The sequence below is a fragment of the Gymnodraco acuticeps genome, unplaced genomic scaffold (assembly GCF_902827175.1).
Source record: "Gymnodraco acuticeps unplaced genomic scaffold, fGymAcu1.1, whole genome shotgun sequence".
Lineage (NCBI taxonomy): Eukaryota > Metazoa > Chordata > Actinopteri > Perciformes > Bathydraconidae > Gymnodraco > Gymnodraco acuticeps.
In genome coordinates this window covers 1,500,646-1,516,574 of record NW_022991584.1, presented here as the reverse complement: position 1 = coordinate 1,516,574, position 15,929 = coordinate 1,500,646, and the positions used below count along the sequence as shown (strand labels likewise).

The 15,929-nt window shown below is 39.4% G+C and overlaps 1 protein-coding gene across 1 annotated transcript in view; it reads left to right on the top strand.

The window, feature by feature from the left end:
• The first annotated feature begins 13,950 nt into the window (after window positions 1-13,950).
• ylpm1 (YLP motif containing 1) overlaps window positions 13,951-15,929 on the top strand; it is a 29,847-nt gene continuing 27,868 nt past the window's right edge. The window contains 2 exon segments of the mRNA XM_034197685.1: window positions 13,951-14,430; window positions 14,432-14,554. Of these exon segments, the coding sequence (XP_034053576.1) occupies window positions 13,951-14,430; window positions 14,432-14,554 (603 nt within the window).

Genomic DNA, 15,929 nt, shown 5'->3' with positions numbered 1-15,929 from the left:
CAGTCAAACGGTGCCCAGCCTGACCCATCATGTATATGCGCCTCTGTCTGTGTACTTGTACATTTAGCGAGACGGTGCCTTGGGGTGTAACGGCATCCTCCTGCCCCGACTGTCAGTTGGTTAGCTGTCTACACAATGTCCCGTTTGACCTTGCGTTGGCTACAACAATGCACATCTGACACAGTCCCTTCCTTTGTGGTGCAATCCTGTGGAAGTCATTTCATTTACTGGGCTTTCAACTTCAGCCAATATGGGGGTTGGGGGAGTAAGTCTGTGTTTAATCAGCCTGCCACAAACCATTCCCTTAAACAAAATCAGCTACGATGTCCAGCGAAAAGATCTCTCAACAGAAGATTGAATTAAACAAATAAATGGGCTTGTCACTTTTTCATTTTTTATTTATTCTCTTGGCCCGGCTACGCCCGCCACTCCATGTTATTGCTGAAAATAACAACTGTGTATTAACTTGTGCTTTGTTCTGCAGCGACACCAGTATGCTAGTGTAGTGAGGTGTCACCCATTGACACTTAGGGACTGCTGAACAATAACTGAAACATAGAAAACACTTAAAGAAAACACTGGTCACTGAACTTCTCATATTCTCAGCTCCACCCTCTCTTTTGTGAGTATTTTTTCTCTGTTTTCAGTCTTGCTGGAGGGAATTAGGGCATGGCCCACTGTCCTCAGAGTGACTTTCCATCTTGCAAACCATGTTTTATTCTCCTTAAATCGTCACCAGTCGTAAGACCTGCCTGTGCTTAAGAAAGGGCATTGACACTGTCACCCTGCGGTCTGTTAATCAGCCAACCTTGTTGCCTTCCTCTTTCAGAAAATCTATGATCACACTGTTAGTGCAACCTTGTACTGTCCCCGCCACCGTACACTCACACTCCTTCCTTTTGCCTCATGTGAGGATTATTCAGCGGCGGAGGTGAGAGTCCACTGAGAATAGGCTGTAAAGTGTCAGTCATGGTTACCCGGAGTGGTGTTGTCTTGGACAATGTAACTAGGTGAAAGTGAGTGAAGGAGATAGGAAACCATCAATATGCTCCCTGTGTAAATTGAAGAAGGTCATGATTTATGGCTGCCGGCTACAGCGTCCATACATGCTGAATCTACTCTTTTTTTTCTCTCCCTCTGTCGCCTGGCTCAAGGACAGGTAAGGGTGCCTTTCTCCGCAGCTCATCCCCACCGGCGTGCAGTCTGTGGCACTTTGTGATGGACATCCCTGAAAAAAGGCTGTTGTTTTCAAAATGAGTTGAGCGCCATCTATAGGCAGCCCCAGTGACTGAGGGACAGTACCTCTGCTGTTCAGAGGGTGCAGGAGATAAATATGCTTTCAAATGGTGCACTTTACTACCTGTGATACTCAAAATCCACCTGCCTCTTTGGGTTTTTCATCACCTCATCAGTCACGTATGTATTTTAGTCTCCTTTCACTTTGGGGACTCAGACAGAGAGGGGACAGCTGTGGGTTTTTCTAAGGCCTCGCAACAGCTGCAAACCCCGCATGGCATTGCATCTGTTCAAGTCTTGCAGCATTATGGCCTGTATCTCAACTAAAGCAAGTTACATTACAGTTCAGAGTGGGGTTCTCTCTGGTCTTACCCTATTAACCAGTGAGCAGATGGAAATGATATGGTAGGGTGTTGGGCCTGAAAATGGACTTGCAAGCATCTTGCTGTCTTGCATGTGGCCTAAAATGGGACCATTTAAATATGGCCACACAAGAAAAATCAGCACTTGGTTGTAAATTAATTCGAGGTGGCACTATGAATACCATGAAGTCTTCTATGAATCTTAAGGTTTATTATTTATTGGGATGATTTATTATGTCTGGGCGCCTCTGACGTTGTTACTTTGCCTTTGCAGGGAGCCAGACGTAACAAATGGAGCGCTCATTAGCATTTGACCTCCACATTATGCTTTGTTTACCTGCCTCTTCTCACCTCTATATCTCCTCAGACAAAATCAGGGCTTTCACAGAACACTGAGAGTGTGACACAGTTTTGTTACTGGGCGGTAAAGGTAAGTACCACATTTGCATTGCAAGATTTCTCAAACAACTTGAGCATGCAGAAACAAGGGAGGGGGAAAAAAGATGCTCTGCTCCTCGGGGACGTAGCCACTCCCAGACGCTGTCATCTAGGCTCTGGAGTCCTGACAGCTGCTGAAATCCCCAGAGATGATCGAAAGAAGTATGAACAAAAGTTACAGTGAAGAGTCACCGGCAAATCCTGTTGTGTTTGGATAGGGCATTTTTTTCCATCTAATTGCTTATGGCAAGAAATCTTTAAATCACTATACAACATGGATTTTAAGTGTGAGATAGTACATTGCTTTTCTTTACGTATGGCAGTTATCGCACATTTTGGTTAAAAAAACAAACACTTTCAGCAGTTACAGGTTTAGAAATGTGGTTAAAAAATAAGAGATACAAATTGTGTTCAGGGCATATAGTCCATGTAAATGTTTGTCATGTCTTACTCTCCTTCATACATTTGTACAACCAGACCAGAAAAAGAGAAAACACTTGATATAAAATACATGTAATATGAAATCAAATCAAGATAAAGAAAAACATCATTACAATTGCAATTATATGCTCTGAGCAATATTAACATTTCAACGTTTCATGGGCAAGCAGGTCATGCGTACAGTGTGTGTAAAGAGAATCATAAGCAACAAGTAATGGCAAAACATCCTGAAAAATACACACACACACAAACACATTATATTAGCAGACCGTGGGGTGTGGCAGATAGCTGTGTGTGTGCTGTAGTTAATTGCGCACCGAGAAACTGTTCTCTAATTTATTTCTTGCCTGTCCATACAAGAGTGAACATGAAAACCCATTCATTTCACAGAACACAATTTTCATATTTAATGAGCATGACTCCAATACAATTACAGTAATTAGTCAAATCTCACTCATGGCCAATGGAGCTCGCCACCATTATTAGTGAATCTTATTAATGATGTTGCACATGTGGTGCTCATAGGGTAATTGGGGGCATGTGTGGGTATGGGAACAGGGGTACTGGGGATTGGAAAGGAGTGCTGGTGTCAGTCTGTTTTCTGTCTATACCGGGCCTTGTGTTGAATGGAGGTCTGCTTGATATTAACTCTGAGATGTTAAAACATGGTAGCAGGCAGTGTAATGTGAACATGGAAGAGAATGTAGCTTTAGTCTTAAGTAGGACAACTTGAATTCTACATAAATTAAATGTATCACTGACACATCACTGTGTTGCTTCATCAGTCGACCTCAAACTTTGTATTTTACATGCTGCTTTAAATAATTGCATATCAGTTCGCAGCTTCCCCGCCGTGCTCCGGACCCAGGAGGATCACGAAGAAAAAGACAAAAGGGAGATGCTGGAAAAAGAAGCCCATTTACTCTGTGAGTGATGATACTGCAGTGTCTGACATTTTGGAGTTTTGTAGAGCTTCTCTTTCCAGACTGACCCTTATTAAACCTATAGAGCTGCGTTGTATCTGCAACCAGAGGATGCAGCAGCAAGTGACACATCTCCCCCTGATTTAGAAGAAGTCCTTGTGTGCACATTTCTTTGTGTTGTTATGTGCAGATGTGAAGAGATACATTTCTTATGTAGGCTTAAAACTGTGATGTTACATTTCGAAATTTGATACATTTGCATTTTGTTTTAAGAAAGGAAGAAGCAACACAAAAGGTAACATATATCATTTTTATACAGGCCGTGGTGAAAGCTATGTCTCGTGTTGTTACGTGTGCTTTGAAGCAGTTACTGTCAGGGTTGATGTTTATAAGGAAGCTATAATTCGTATCAAAGCAAATTGACTTAATGGCCTCTTATCCAATTAAGGGCAGCGAACGGCTAAGTTAATGAGTGTGACGCAGAAACAAAAAAACCTCTATTAACACAACATAATTAGCGGAACATGGTGGAATTAGACAGCAGCAATGACAGTGCTTTGGTCTTTTCATAATTAAACACAGGGAAAAAACAACAATTAACCAGATCTTAAAGCCCTAGCCTCATTTAAGCCGGAGAGGACATGCATTGTTTTTGCTTAAGCTCTTGAGACGCTGTTGTGTGAAGTTTGAAATACAGTTCAAAGACAAGAGCTGAAAGTGAGGGAGGTCATGACAACAATGTGGCAGATTCAACGAGGCCGCAAGACTCAGACACAGCTGCTGAGTGTCATGTTTGCTATAGAGAACAACTGAATGACATATATTCTACATTTAACAGCAATGTTAGCATGCTAACAAATAAAGCTGATTTTGAAAATTAGTAAACAGAGTACACCCCACGGTTCCTGCTCTCCTCAAAACTACAGACAAACAAAGAGCAGTTAGCTTTATAGATCCCTGGGTGAAGATATAGGAGCACTTAGCAGGTAAAGAGACATATCCCTCAGCGGTTGTTAGCGAACAAAAACAGTGATTAAAGAGAGTTGAATGTTGGGCTTACGTCATGTGATCAGACCCACAAGTGCAAATCATAGAATGTATAAACGAAATCTATAACGATCTAGCCTATATGTTACCCAGTAATTTGTGGACAACTGTTTTGAAGCTCCTGGTTTGGCATTTTGGCCTTCAACATCTTTGGAGCCAAAGGTGAACATTTTTTGACAAGAGGGTGGAGCTTGAGATCAGAAGGCCCAGCTGGGGCAGATACTGTTAACATAACAAACCCTATCCTAGAGCTAGCTTGTTCATTGTAATTCTTGTTAATTGTGATATTCATTAGGAAGCACATTTTGGCTGGCAAACATCAGGCTTTAAACATGTAATTAGTTTGGTATGGTAATTTTTTCATAGACTTCTATACAATCAAACTACTTTTTTCAACCGTTGGATCCGCCCCAGCTTTATGAAGTGAATATATGAAAGTGCTTTTTGCACAGCCCCAAAGAGGCCAAAAAAAGACTTCTTACATCTTACATCTATTGTTGACATTGTTTCAATTGCGGGATCAGTTTACCTTAAAGTGTTTAATTTGTCCCTGGAATTACTTCTTCTATCATGGCCTTGCTCATGACTCTATACCAGTGCTAACAATGACAGGTTTTTGGGATGCATCTCGTTCTGAACCAACCAATTATTCTCTCCACAGCATACTGTAGGGCAGGCCTTATTAGTGATGTGCTAATGTGACATTAATTGCTTTTACTTTTTCACTCCATTAAGAGACTGCTATCTGTTTCAGGAGCCTGGCCAGATGGTTTATCGGCTCTCTCTGGCAGCGGTGTTGCTAATGGAGTGGAGCGCGGCAGAGCAGTAAAATAACGACAGCAACAGGCGACCACGACAAATGCCCATAACTGAACGGTAAGTGTACAGAGCACCTGCCACATTGTAAAAAGCAGGATATCTTGTATCTGTCTCAAATATTTACCTGAAAACAATCCAGAATAGGAATTTGGAGGGAAATGAAAGGAAACCTTTGACCTCAGATACATCAAGTCTATTTGTATAGAGTATTTTTAAGCTTTTGTAGAAGAGCACTGACAAGTCTTCATTCTAAATATTGGCAGCCATTGACTATATGCTGAAAATAAGGCCGCCGCATCGAGCAGTAAAGCCAAGAGCAGGGTCAAATGCTAAATAAGAAAAAACTGGCACAGGAGACACCCAGGGGAAACCTCTTTCTCTGTGTCCTTATTTTCCTCCTGCTCCGTCCTTACTCTCCCATCCACCACCCCTCCACCTCTCCACTACCTTGATGCCAGACCTCCATGACCTAGGCCAAGATCAATAGCACAGTTTAAAGAGGATGGACTGTGTAAACAGAGACGATAGATCCTGCCGATGAGGATGCCTTGACCATTGATGGCCTCTGACTGGTGCGGTAGCATTTGATCAAGTCTAACATTGATGGCTGTCAATACATCTGGCAACAGAGAGGTTTGGACCCTGTCAGCAGGACGTCAGGATTGTGAAATGTATAGGGGTTGGGTCCAAAGATGAGTGGTCACTCGAGGGTGAATTGGGGCCATTAGGGAACTGGAGTTGCAGGCATGTATTGGCAAATGGGCATCCAATAACAGCATCCTGATCCCGTGGGTGTCCAGAGTGCAGATTCACCTTGCCCTGTTCAAAGAGGCTAAAGCACACATGCATCCGGTTAATATATATTCATATAAGGGTACTGTTAATCACAGCTGTTACAACAATTTATTTGATTAATGGATATTTGAATGAATGGATAACTTATTTTTCATTTATCTGAAGCCCGATTACATTTTGTAAACAGATTGAATTTGTGAAATCAATTCAGTTCCCCTTTCTTTCCCTGGTAAGAAAAAAAGACACTGAATGTAGTATAAGTAAGTTGTGAGAAATAAAAATACGGACCCCATACATTCATTGAAAGGGAGAAGTATGGTGTAATTCATTCCTGCAGCATATGAACAAGATTAATATGTTTTTGAATGTGGGAACCAACCTATTTTACACTTTTGTATACACCACATGAGCAGATAGCATCTCCCCATCTGATCTGAGTGAATATTTCTTCAGCGAAAACAAAAACATTACTCATCTGCATTTACACAGCATGCATATCCAACCTTATACTTTGTAAATGCACAATGATGCTAGTCATATTTCTGCTTATCTCACATGTGTGACAGCTCACATTTTAGTATATAAACCAGCACATTACTGCCTCTGTAAGTTATATGCAAAAACACTGTTGAACCTGGAGTCAGCCAGCTGCTCGTATTAATCAAACAGCCCACTTCCATTTATGACACAAAGCAAATAGTCATAAATGCTTTTATCTGCCTTTCTAATAGTTTGGACGTTACAATCAGATTCATGGTGGCACAAACTATTACATTTCAGCTTTATCATATCCAACAATCACTTCTCTCTCATGAACGTCGTTTATAACCACCGGACAGCTTGTTGCGTAATGAAATTCAAAGCAGTCTATCGGCTCTAGGGATCTCACGCTCTGTTTACTTATATTTACATATATTTATGTGGATTTTGTTGTTCCACAATAGGCAAACAGGCATGATGGATGTATGGCTGCGGTCCCACTGGGACACGTGGCTCCCTGCAGAACTGATCTGTGGTCAGCCAACATGCAGCTTCACTGTGTAGTCTGAAGAGCCTGTCTGTTTTTATTACAGTGAAGCCTCTTCTTTATGTCAGCATATTGTACTGACAAATAAAGACACAATATTTCCTCCACAGTAATGTAAATTAGACAGTATTGCAAAAATGGTTTTGTAGAAATATAGTATTATGTTGGAAAATGTATATCACAATAAACTGAAATATATTAATTTGATTTTAATGTTCACATTGAAAAATGTTCACAAATATTTCAGTCCACAAGAAAAAAGTAGGATTTATGGGAAGATGTGAGTTAACAGTTCATTGTTTATTAATCAGGTGCATCCTGGGAAAACGCTGCAGCATTCTTCACAATCAAATGTGAGAGAAATGTTCAGACCTCTGCTTTGTATACTCCCCCTTTAATTTGAAGCACTTTGATTAATCAATTAATATTCCTTTCTCAAGGTCTTTTTATGAACCTCGTCATTAATAAAAGCAGACATTCAATTAGCAGGCAAATCTTGATTGCCAATTTTGTCATAACAGTCTCCCTTTCTATGCTTTTTTGTGGTTCTTTATAGTTGGGAGTATGGTGTGGGTAGGAAGAATTAACTAATTTCATTAATCTAATTGTCATCGCTTTCAACCATCCCACTAATAAGTACAAATTAATATGATTAATCAATTTGACGACATAAACTCATTCAATTACAGTTTTTCAAAGGCAAGTGGGTGTGTTGGGTGATAGGGAGGTGGGCAGCCGAGCAGCTTGCTCTGTGAGGAGCCCAGCCCACAACATTGAAGACAAGTCAGGCAATTAGTCATTGTGAATGATAAATAAATGGTGATGAATTGTGGCGGGCAGATAACTTGGTTCCTATTTGATTCAGTTAAATAGGGTCCTTTTTATTCAGGAAAAATTCAAACTATAGTATAGGCTTCTTAGTTTTTTATACCAAACTATGCCAATTTTCTTTCATGCATTTAATATTAAGACCATGGTGGTACAGTATGTTTTTTTATAGATTTAATGCAGAAGCGTCTAACTCTATTTAAAATGACAGATAACAACTGAGAAACTAATACTAGATTATGGTTTTCATTTTCTTTCCTTCTTTGCAGAATTTACACCATTTAAGTTAGGTGTCAACTTCTCACATAGACCCAATGGGTGGCACAATATACAATAAAATGCAAGAATAAATATATTCTAAACAATATTTTTTTGGTGCAATTGACACACTATTTTTCTTTCCTCTTACATAGGACTGGAGAATGCTGCTATTATGTGCTGCATGGAGTGTATTATAATGCATTGTTATTATAATACACTGCAGTAATAATAGTCCATCCAAGTGTTTTGATATGTTATTGATGAAACACAATGTGTATTACTTTGAATTAGAAGTGGGTGATATGGATAATATATTCTATCACAAAATGTAATTGTATAGGTGGGAAATTGATTTAAAAACGTAAAACAACTAGACTATTATGTCTGTTTCTTTCTAATCCACTATTGAATAATTAAGAAATACATATATTATATATTTATAGTCTACAGATAATGGAAAATGTGAAAAAATCTCAGTTGTATAATTTTGTATTCTCTCACAAGTTAAATATATTGTCGTTAAGCACAATCCTACTAATGTTTGTCGAAAAAATGATGTTTAAAACAATAACAATGGCTCTGTTCTATTAAAGTGTCCCAGTAAGCCATGACAGTCTGACAGTTAGCCAGCATGTACTAGGACCCCGATCCTGAAGCAGCTAAATTAAATTCAGCTATTGTAAATGTTATTATTTACACCTTTGCATTTTTGTCTTTTTATGTCATCGTTTTTTATGTGAAGAGGCTCCAGTATTTAGAGGACTTTGATTATATTCTTGGCAACAATGTTACATAGAAAAATCTAACAACACATTTTAATACCAAGCCCAATAACTACATGTTAGACATAACATACATAACCAGCATTACAAGGTCATTGATTTGATTTTTTCTCTTTGTGTTCCTCACTGTAATTGTCCTTATTTATATTAGACTCATAACTAAGATTCAAATAGAAGGAACCCCTGGATATTAACTAGTTTAGATTTACTTGGAGCAGCTGCTTGAATTAGATTTGTATATTTCAGATCTACTGTACAGAGAGCAAGATGTGCTGGTGCAGCGTTTTGGGGTGATGCCCTTTAATGCGCTCTATCTTATCATCCCAGCATCACCCTCTATTCAAACCAGTGTCTGATTGAGCCATGTGATTTTGTTTGGGTCTTACATTGGTAATAGTTTATAGAGGCACCGTCTCTAATTTGTGAAGTGAGGTATTATAGAGGAGACAATTAGACCGAGATTCGATTGGCGTATGGAGGCTTGGATGCTGACAGTCAAGAGAAGGCTTTCAAATGTCATACCAATTAATCTATCCAGCCATCAAACAATATTCTGGAAACAAAGTCAGGGGGGGCGATCAATCCGCATCACTTTTCTCCTCACCGGGTTATGGGAAAATTGATTTGTCAAACAAAGCATTTTGGAAGCAGTGCATGGACTTGTTCGGGATCCATTAGCCTCCATTGAGCATTTTGTTTAACATAGGATTTTCATCACAGAGAAAATGCAGTGTCCTCAATACTGTGAGCTACAACTTTACGATTTCTGATTTCTTTGTTCTTGCTTAGAAAGCTTCAGAAAGTGCTGATGAGGATTTAAAAGGGCTGACTTCTAAAGCATTCGAGAAACACTTCAAATTGTATTGTTATTAATACATTACACAAATGAACAGTATAACATCAGCCCTCTTCTCTTCAAAAAGCACCACACATTAGTCCCCAGTATCAGTGTTATTGTACATTGTGGGGCTATCCTGCCATCCTATACAGCGTGGCTGCCATAAGCTGTATCATGAATTCCCTGTGCAGTGTATTGTTCTAAGACAGAACTGTATCACATTGTGCCCGTCATGCTGTTTTAGAGGGGAGAGAGCTTCCTCTATGGGATTTCTCCCAGCCTCATCCCCTGATAATGTATCTCTCCCTAAAGGCTAGGCCTCCGTGACCTTGTCTTATTCATCGAGGGCATCTTAAGCGAAAGAACTGAATCCTGAATGGGCCATTTCCCCTCTTTTAACACCCCTTTAATGTCATCAGTGAAATATGAAGTCATTAGGCGATATTAAAACACTGCTGACAAACTAATTAACGGGAGACATTAAACAGGACGGGCTTGATTAATCCGCTTTAACGATTCTTTTTAAGTGGTTCTGGTCAAAATTAATACAGATTTACTGGTGATCTTAAGAAAAAAATACTCTTATGTGTATCAGACCTCAAGGGCAACCTAAAGTCACTTTTACCTCCCACTGCTCGCCCTCCCACCCTACTGTACCCTCCCTGTTGCTAAACACAGTCTGAACTCACACAGTTGGTCTCTGACAACAAACTACTGGAGATTGTAATATCGTATGCATATGCATGCGGTAGGCCTAAAATAATTGTAATGCTGTTTTCATTATTTTCTCATAATGAATGTATTCTCTTCAGAGTAGTTATATATTTTGTTGTTGTCAATTAAAATCACGTTATTTACTTTTATTATGAGCCTGACAATTATTTTCAACTGTAGTTAATCCCAATGAAAAATGTAAGTTATAATTATTCATAATATTATTTATTTTTAATTAGTTTAACATGAAGCATAGACCCTTACTGTTTTTGGTTTGTTTAACAGCCGAATGTTCCTCGCTGAGAAGAAATGTCTTTGAAAATGTCTCCCTCGTGTGGTATAAGGACAAAAGGCTTGGGCAGCCGTGAACACCATAGAGTATATACTCTATATTTAAAAAAATCAGTGATTAGAAAACACCTCGTATTCTGAACCCGTACACGAAAAAATATATATAACAACAATAATTAAATGTAATGCATTCCATTCTGTTTTAAGTCCTTAGTTTTGTGTGTGTGTGTGTGTGTGTGTGTGTGTGTGTGTGTGTGTGTGTGTGTGTGTGTGTGTGTGTGTGTGTGTGTGTGTGTGTGTGTGTGTGTGTGTGTGTGTGTGTGTGTGTGTGTGTGTGTGTGTGTGTGTGTGTGTGTGTGTGTGGTGTGTGTGTGTGTGTGTGTGTGTGTGTGTGTGTGTGTGTGTGTGCATGGCCGTATCTACCATTGAGGTCACCGAGGTCCGGACCTCGGTAATATTTTCCGAGCTGTGTATAACAAAACTTGTGAAATAATTACACTAAACGAGGTTGTTTGTAGTACTTCCATTTACTGACCATGGGGGCGCTGCATAACTACGTAGCCTCGATTAAAGCAAACAGAAGAAGACGACATGTATCAACAAATCACCGCAGCCCGGACTTGTACCGGAGCAGCGGAAGAGTGATGAGGTATCTAGAGATCTGAGTCCAGCGGGCTGCTTGTGTTTCTGTTCATCAGGACATCATATGAGCAGCAGATCCTGTGTGAACGCTCTACGTTAGTCAGTGGACGTCCGATAACATGCACACTAACTTATATTGCAGCTATAGGCTATACTTTGGTTTAAATTGCGTGAATAAACTAGCTAGAGAGCTAAAGTTAATTACATTCATCCAATGTCAGAAGGATTACCTTTTAACAAACGTTGTAATGCTTTTCTTTTATTTCAATTTGAGTAAAACATCGAAGATATAACATTGTATTGTTTTCACACTGACTCAGATATAATGAGAAGACTACGTCAGTCGAAGCTCAGCTTTGGTGAGAGAGAGAGAGAGAGAGAGAGAGAGAGAGAGAGAGAGAGGAGAGAGAGAGAGAGAGAGAAGAGAGAGAGAGAGAGAGAGAGAGAGAGAGAGAGAGAGAGAGAGAGAGAGAGAGAGAGAGAGAGAGAGAGAGAGAGAGAGAGAGAGAGAGAGAGAGAGAGAGAGAAATGTGTCTATAACAATAGTCTTGTGATGATGTCATAATAACATACAATTGTATAAAACACAATTTGCTTACATCTTTGTTCTCTTTTGAGAATCAAACAAAACAGATTTAAATAAAAAAAGAATGCAAACAAACAAGTGAAATGAACTAAATTGCTGAATTGCTTTTGATTCACTGGCAGGAGCGACAAGTGAGGAGGAGCAAAAAGTGAACAACGAGGGAGAGATTGAACAAAGAGAAAGCGTAGAGGACAGAGAGAGTAATGAACAGGAAGAAGACAGAGAGACTCAAGAAGATGGAAGAGAGGCTGTAGGTTAGCCGTCAGGGCCCTCTGTGAGGGCCTAAGATATTCTACAAAATAATATTAAAAAACATTAAAACAAATTATATATATTTTTAGTTATATTTTTCATTAGTTTTACCAAAATAACTTGATTTAATTGTATTTAAAATAACATTTCCAAAGAAATAAATCCTTCGAATCTGCCTATTCAGTTTATGTTGGAATGTGAAGAGTTAAATGAAAGAAGCTCGTCTCTGCAAGTTACTGTGAAGAGAGGAGCTGTTGGACGTCCAGGCGGTCCAGCTATGAATTCACAGAGGGCCCCGCTATAGTAACTGAACGAGAGAGTAATGTCAAATGACAGTACAATTGACCAATCATATCTTCCCGCTAAATGGGTGGGTGTTATTATCGCGGACTTTATGACAAGTTCTGCCCGCTGTGAAACGTTTCTTGTTTCCATAGCAACAACAACTTCCTGTCGACAGCGTTAACTCGCCTTCAAAATAAAAGCATGCCAAATTACACTTAAGACATACAACTGCAACGAAAGTAACAAACACAATGCAATATCCTTTTCAATTTCAAAGAACACAAATAGGGTTATTTACAGGTGTTGTTTTGTGTGGTAGAGGGTCGCTTTAATAACTCGAGGGAAGGGGTGGGGGTCAGAGGGCGTATAAAAGTCACGGCTCGCCACTGATGTTGACAATGTTTTGTGATCATTTTAGCCTCTTCTGCATGTCCAGATCATTAATAGTAACAATCAACTGATTCTTATTATGTATTACACTTTCAAAATAATTGATGCTGACATTGTCAGCCCACTGACATGGTTTGAAATCGATATATTATCCAATTTGTGACCCCCCATAGGACTTAAAAAGCACCATAACTAGATCATGAAAATCCCAAAAATCTCGGGGGATATCCCCGAACTCCCCTAGCATGTTTGGACCTCGGTATTTAGGAAATCCTGGATACGGCCCTGTGTGTGTGTGTGTGTGTGTGTGTGTGTGTGTGTGTGTGTGTGTGTGTGTGTGTGTGTGCTTAGAAGAATACGTTTGACAGTATAATGATAATAACTTCAGATTATATTTTTATGCTGCTGCAAAGCAAACATTTCCCAAATTGGGATCAATAAAGTACTTCTTATATTATCTTATTATGAAAAAAGTTGTAAGAAAATTATATTTAAAGTAAACATAATTCATAATTTGTTTCTATTTGTTGATATAAAACAAATTAAGTCCCATTATGTTATTTTACTCAATAAACATGGTGATTAACGATATCAAAACGATATTTGTTCATTTTACATATTGGGATCCATTGAACATAACATTCGACAACATATCCTACCGGAAGTGGTTGTCTGATGTGACGTGACGTGTTTCCGTCATCAGTGAGTGCGCTCTAGCATCATGTTTAGCATCGTCCGCGGCTCAACGGTTTTGTAATTTAAAACACAAATATATACGTGCGTATTACGATATAATATGATAGTGTTCCCTGCTACAGAGCTGGCGTGTGTACATTGTGTTTAATGCAGCCAAGGGCCGTCGGGACAATAAAGTGAAACGTTAGCTATAGTTATTTTTACCAGGTAGGTTAACATTAGCTGTTAGCTTTTCAGGCACTCCGGACCGGCTGTATGTGAGGACAAAGGCCGAGTCCATCGCCACGCCTCATAACCATGTATCCCTCCTGGGGAAATTATGGGGCACCCCCGTCGCAAAACTTTGGAGGGCAAGGGCCCCGTAAGCAGCCCGGTGGCGGAAATATCGGCCCTGTGGCACCGGGGTTCGGTGGCTTCGAGGCCCCATCAGCCGGATCCATGTTCTCCAGCCTCCAGGAGCAACACTTGCAGCAGATGCAGCAGCTGCAGATGCTACACCAGAAACAGCTCCAGTCAGTGCTTCACCACGGCAGTAATGCTAATGCCAATGCCAATGCGTACGGTGGAGGTGGAGGTGGTGGTGGTGGAGGTGGACACAACGTTGGTTATTCCGGGTCATCGTGGCATCCAGAAGGTGCAGGACATTCAGACAGCAATGCTGGAGCTCAATCGTACTATCAACAGGACGAGGCGACCAGAGGTCCCCCTGCACCTCAGACGGGTCAGCCACAGCCTCCTCCACTGCCACCGCAACCGCATCCCAACGACAGCAAACCGGTACCCCCCCCCTCCAGAGCCCCAGTCGACTAAGCCACCGGAGAACATCGCTGCTCCCAAAGAAAAAGAGTCCAATAACAAAGACCCACCCACACCAGAGGACGACAACTCCCTACAATTGCAGGTAATGTCTTGTATTGTTTTTTTTGTTTTTGTTGCTTAATCTCACCACTTATACAATATACAGTATAACAACCAATATACAGATATTGCATCCAAGCATCATCCTATATATGTCAAAGGTGGTAGATAAGTGAATAAACACATACATGGAAAATCAGACCACTTAGCATTCATTGTATTGTATTCAATAGCAGACCGGACCAGTACAACTAGTATATTACTTTGTATTCAAAACTACCATAACTCACAAACACAAAAACACTGGCTGTGGGAACGAGGGATGCCTGGCACATTTGATGCTAGCTATTAAACATATTTAATATGTGATACATGTTTAGACTTTAACATGTTATGTTCTTTCTAATCAAAAACTACCAGCAGATAATTTCAATGTCAAATCTCAAAGTATAATAACTGAAAGTACTGTTGTAGTGGCTGGATGAAAAGAATATGGATATTATTCGACTCAAAAACATTTTGTTTTCTGATATTTAAAATAACATAATAAATAAAAGACGAGCTTCTGTAAGGATTCAAAATCTTATCTATTTAATGTGGTCAATATGAAGAGATTTACGATGTGCAGTATTTGAGCATACATATTGCCCCAACTGGTTTACTATAATTTTTGTTTTAATATAAGGGAACTATGGGCAATTAAAGAGCATTTAATTATTTGAATATTTTATAGTAAATCCCAATGACTCAAAGCTTAACTAAAAATGAATCTGAAGGCACTGTTTGTTTCAGGGTTTGATCATAAAATATGAAAATGTAATCCTATGTCACATTGAGGGACGAATAGACACCTACAATGAAAGTATGATTCCACAAATATTTGCTGTGTTAAGGTGAGACACCCCAGGTGAATAAGGTACTTTTTTAAACTTAAAGATATCAGCTAGACATTTCTCCAGTTAATTACTTACAATAAGGCAATTGTTTTTTGCATTACAAGTTTCTGAAATAGCATGTTTAAATATGCAAATGAGCTATTATCTCATTAAATATGCGCATATTTTAGCACATTTCAGGAACTGAACTTTGGATATAGCCAGGTTCAAAATTCTTGTTTCATTTTGTAGTCATATTAGTATCTAAGGCTTTTACAGAAGGGATATTGGATATCTCTTTTTATCACTCCATAAATCAGAAAATACTGTCAACAGCCCTAAAATATCAATTTTCGCCATGTTTTTAGGTATACAATGTTATATAATTCAGGCTATGGATGATACATGAACAAACCCTTCTGTAAAAGCCTTCATAATATTGATAGGAATATAACTGGAAGGTTTGGTGTATGTACGTGCTACTGAAGTTGAAATTTCGAACTCAGAGTAGGAGAAAAACTCATTTTGAGAAACCGACCTTTA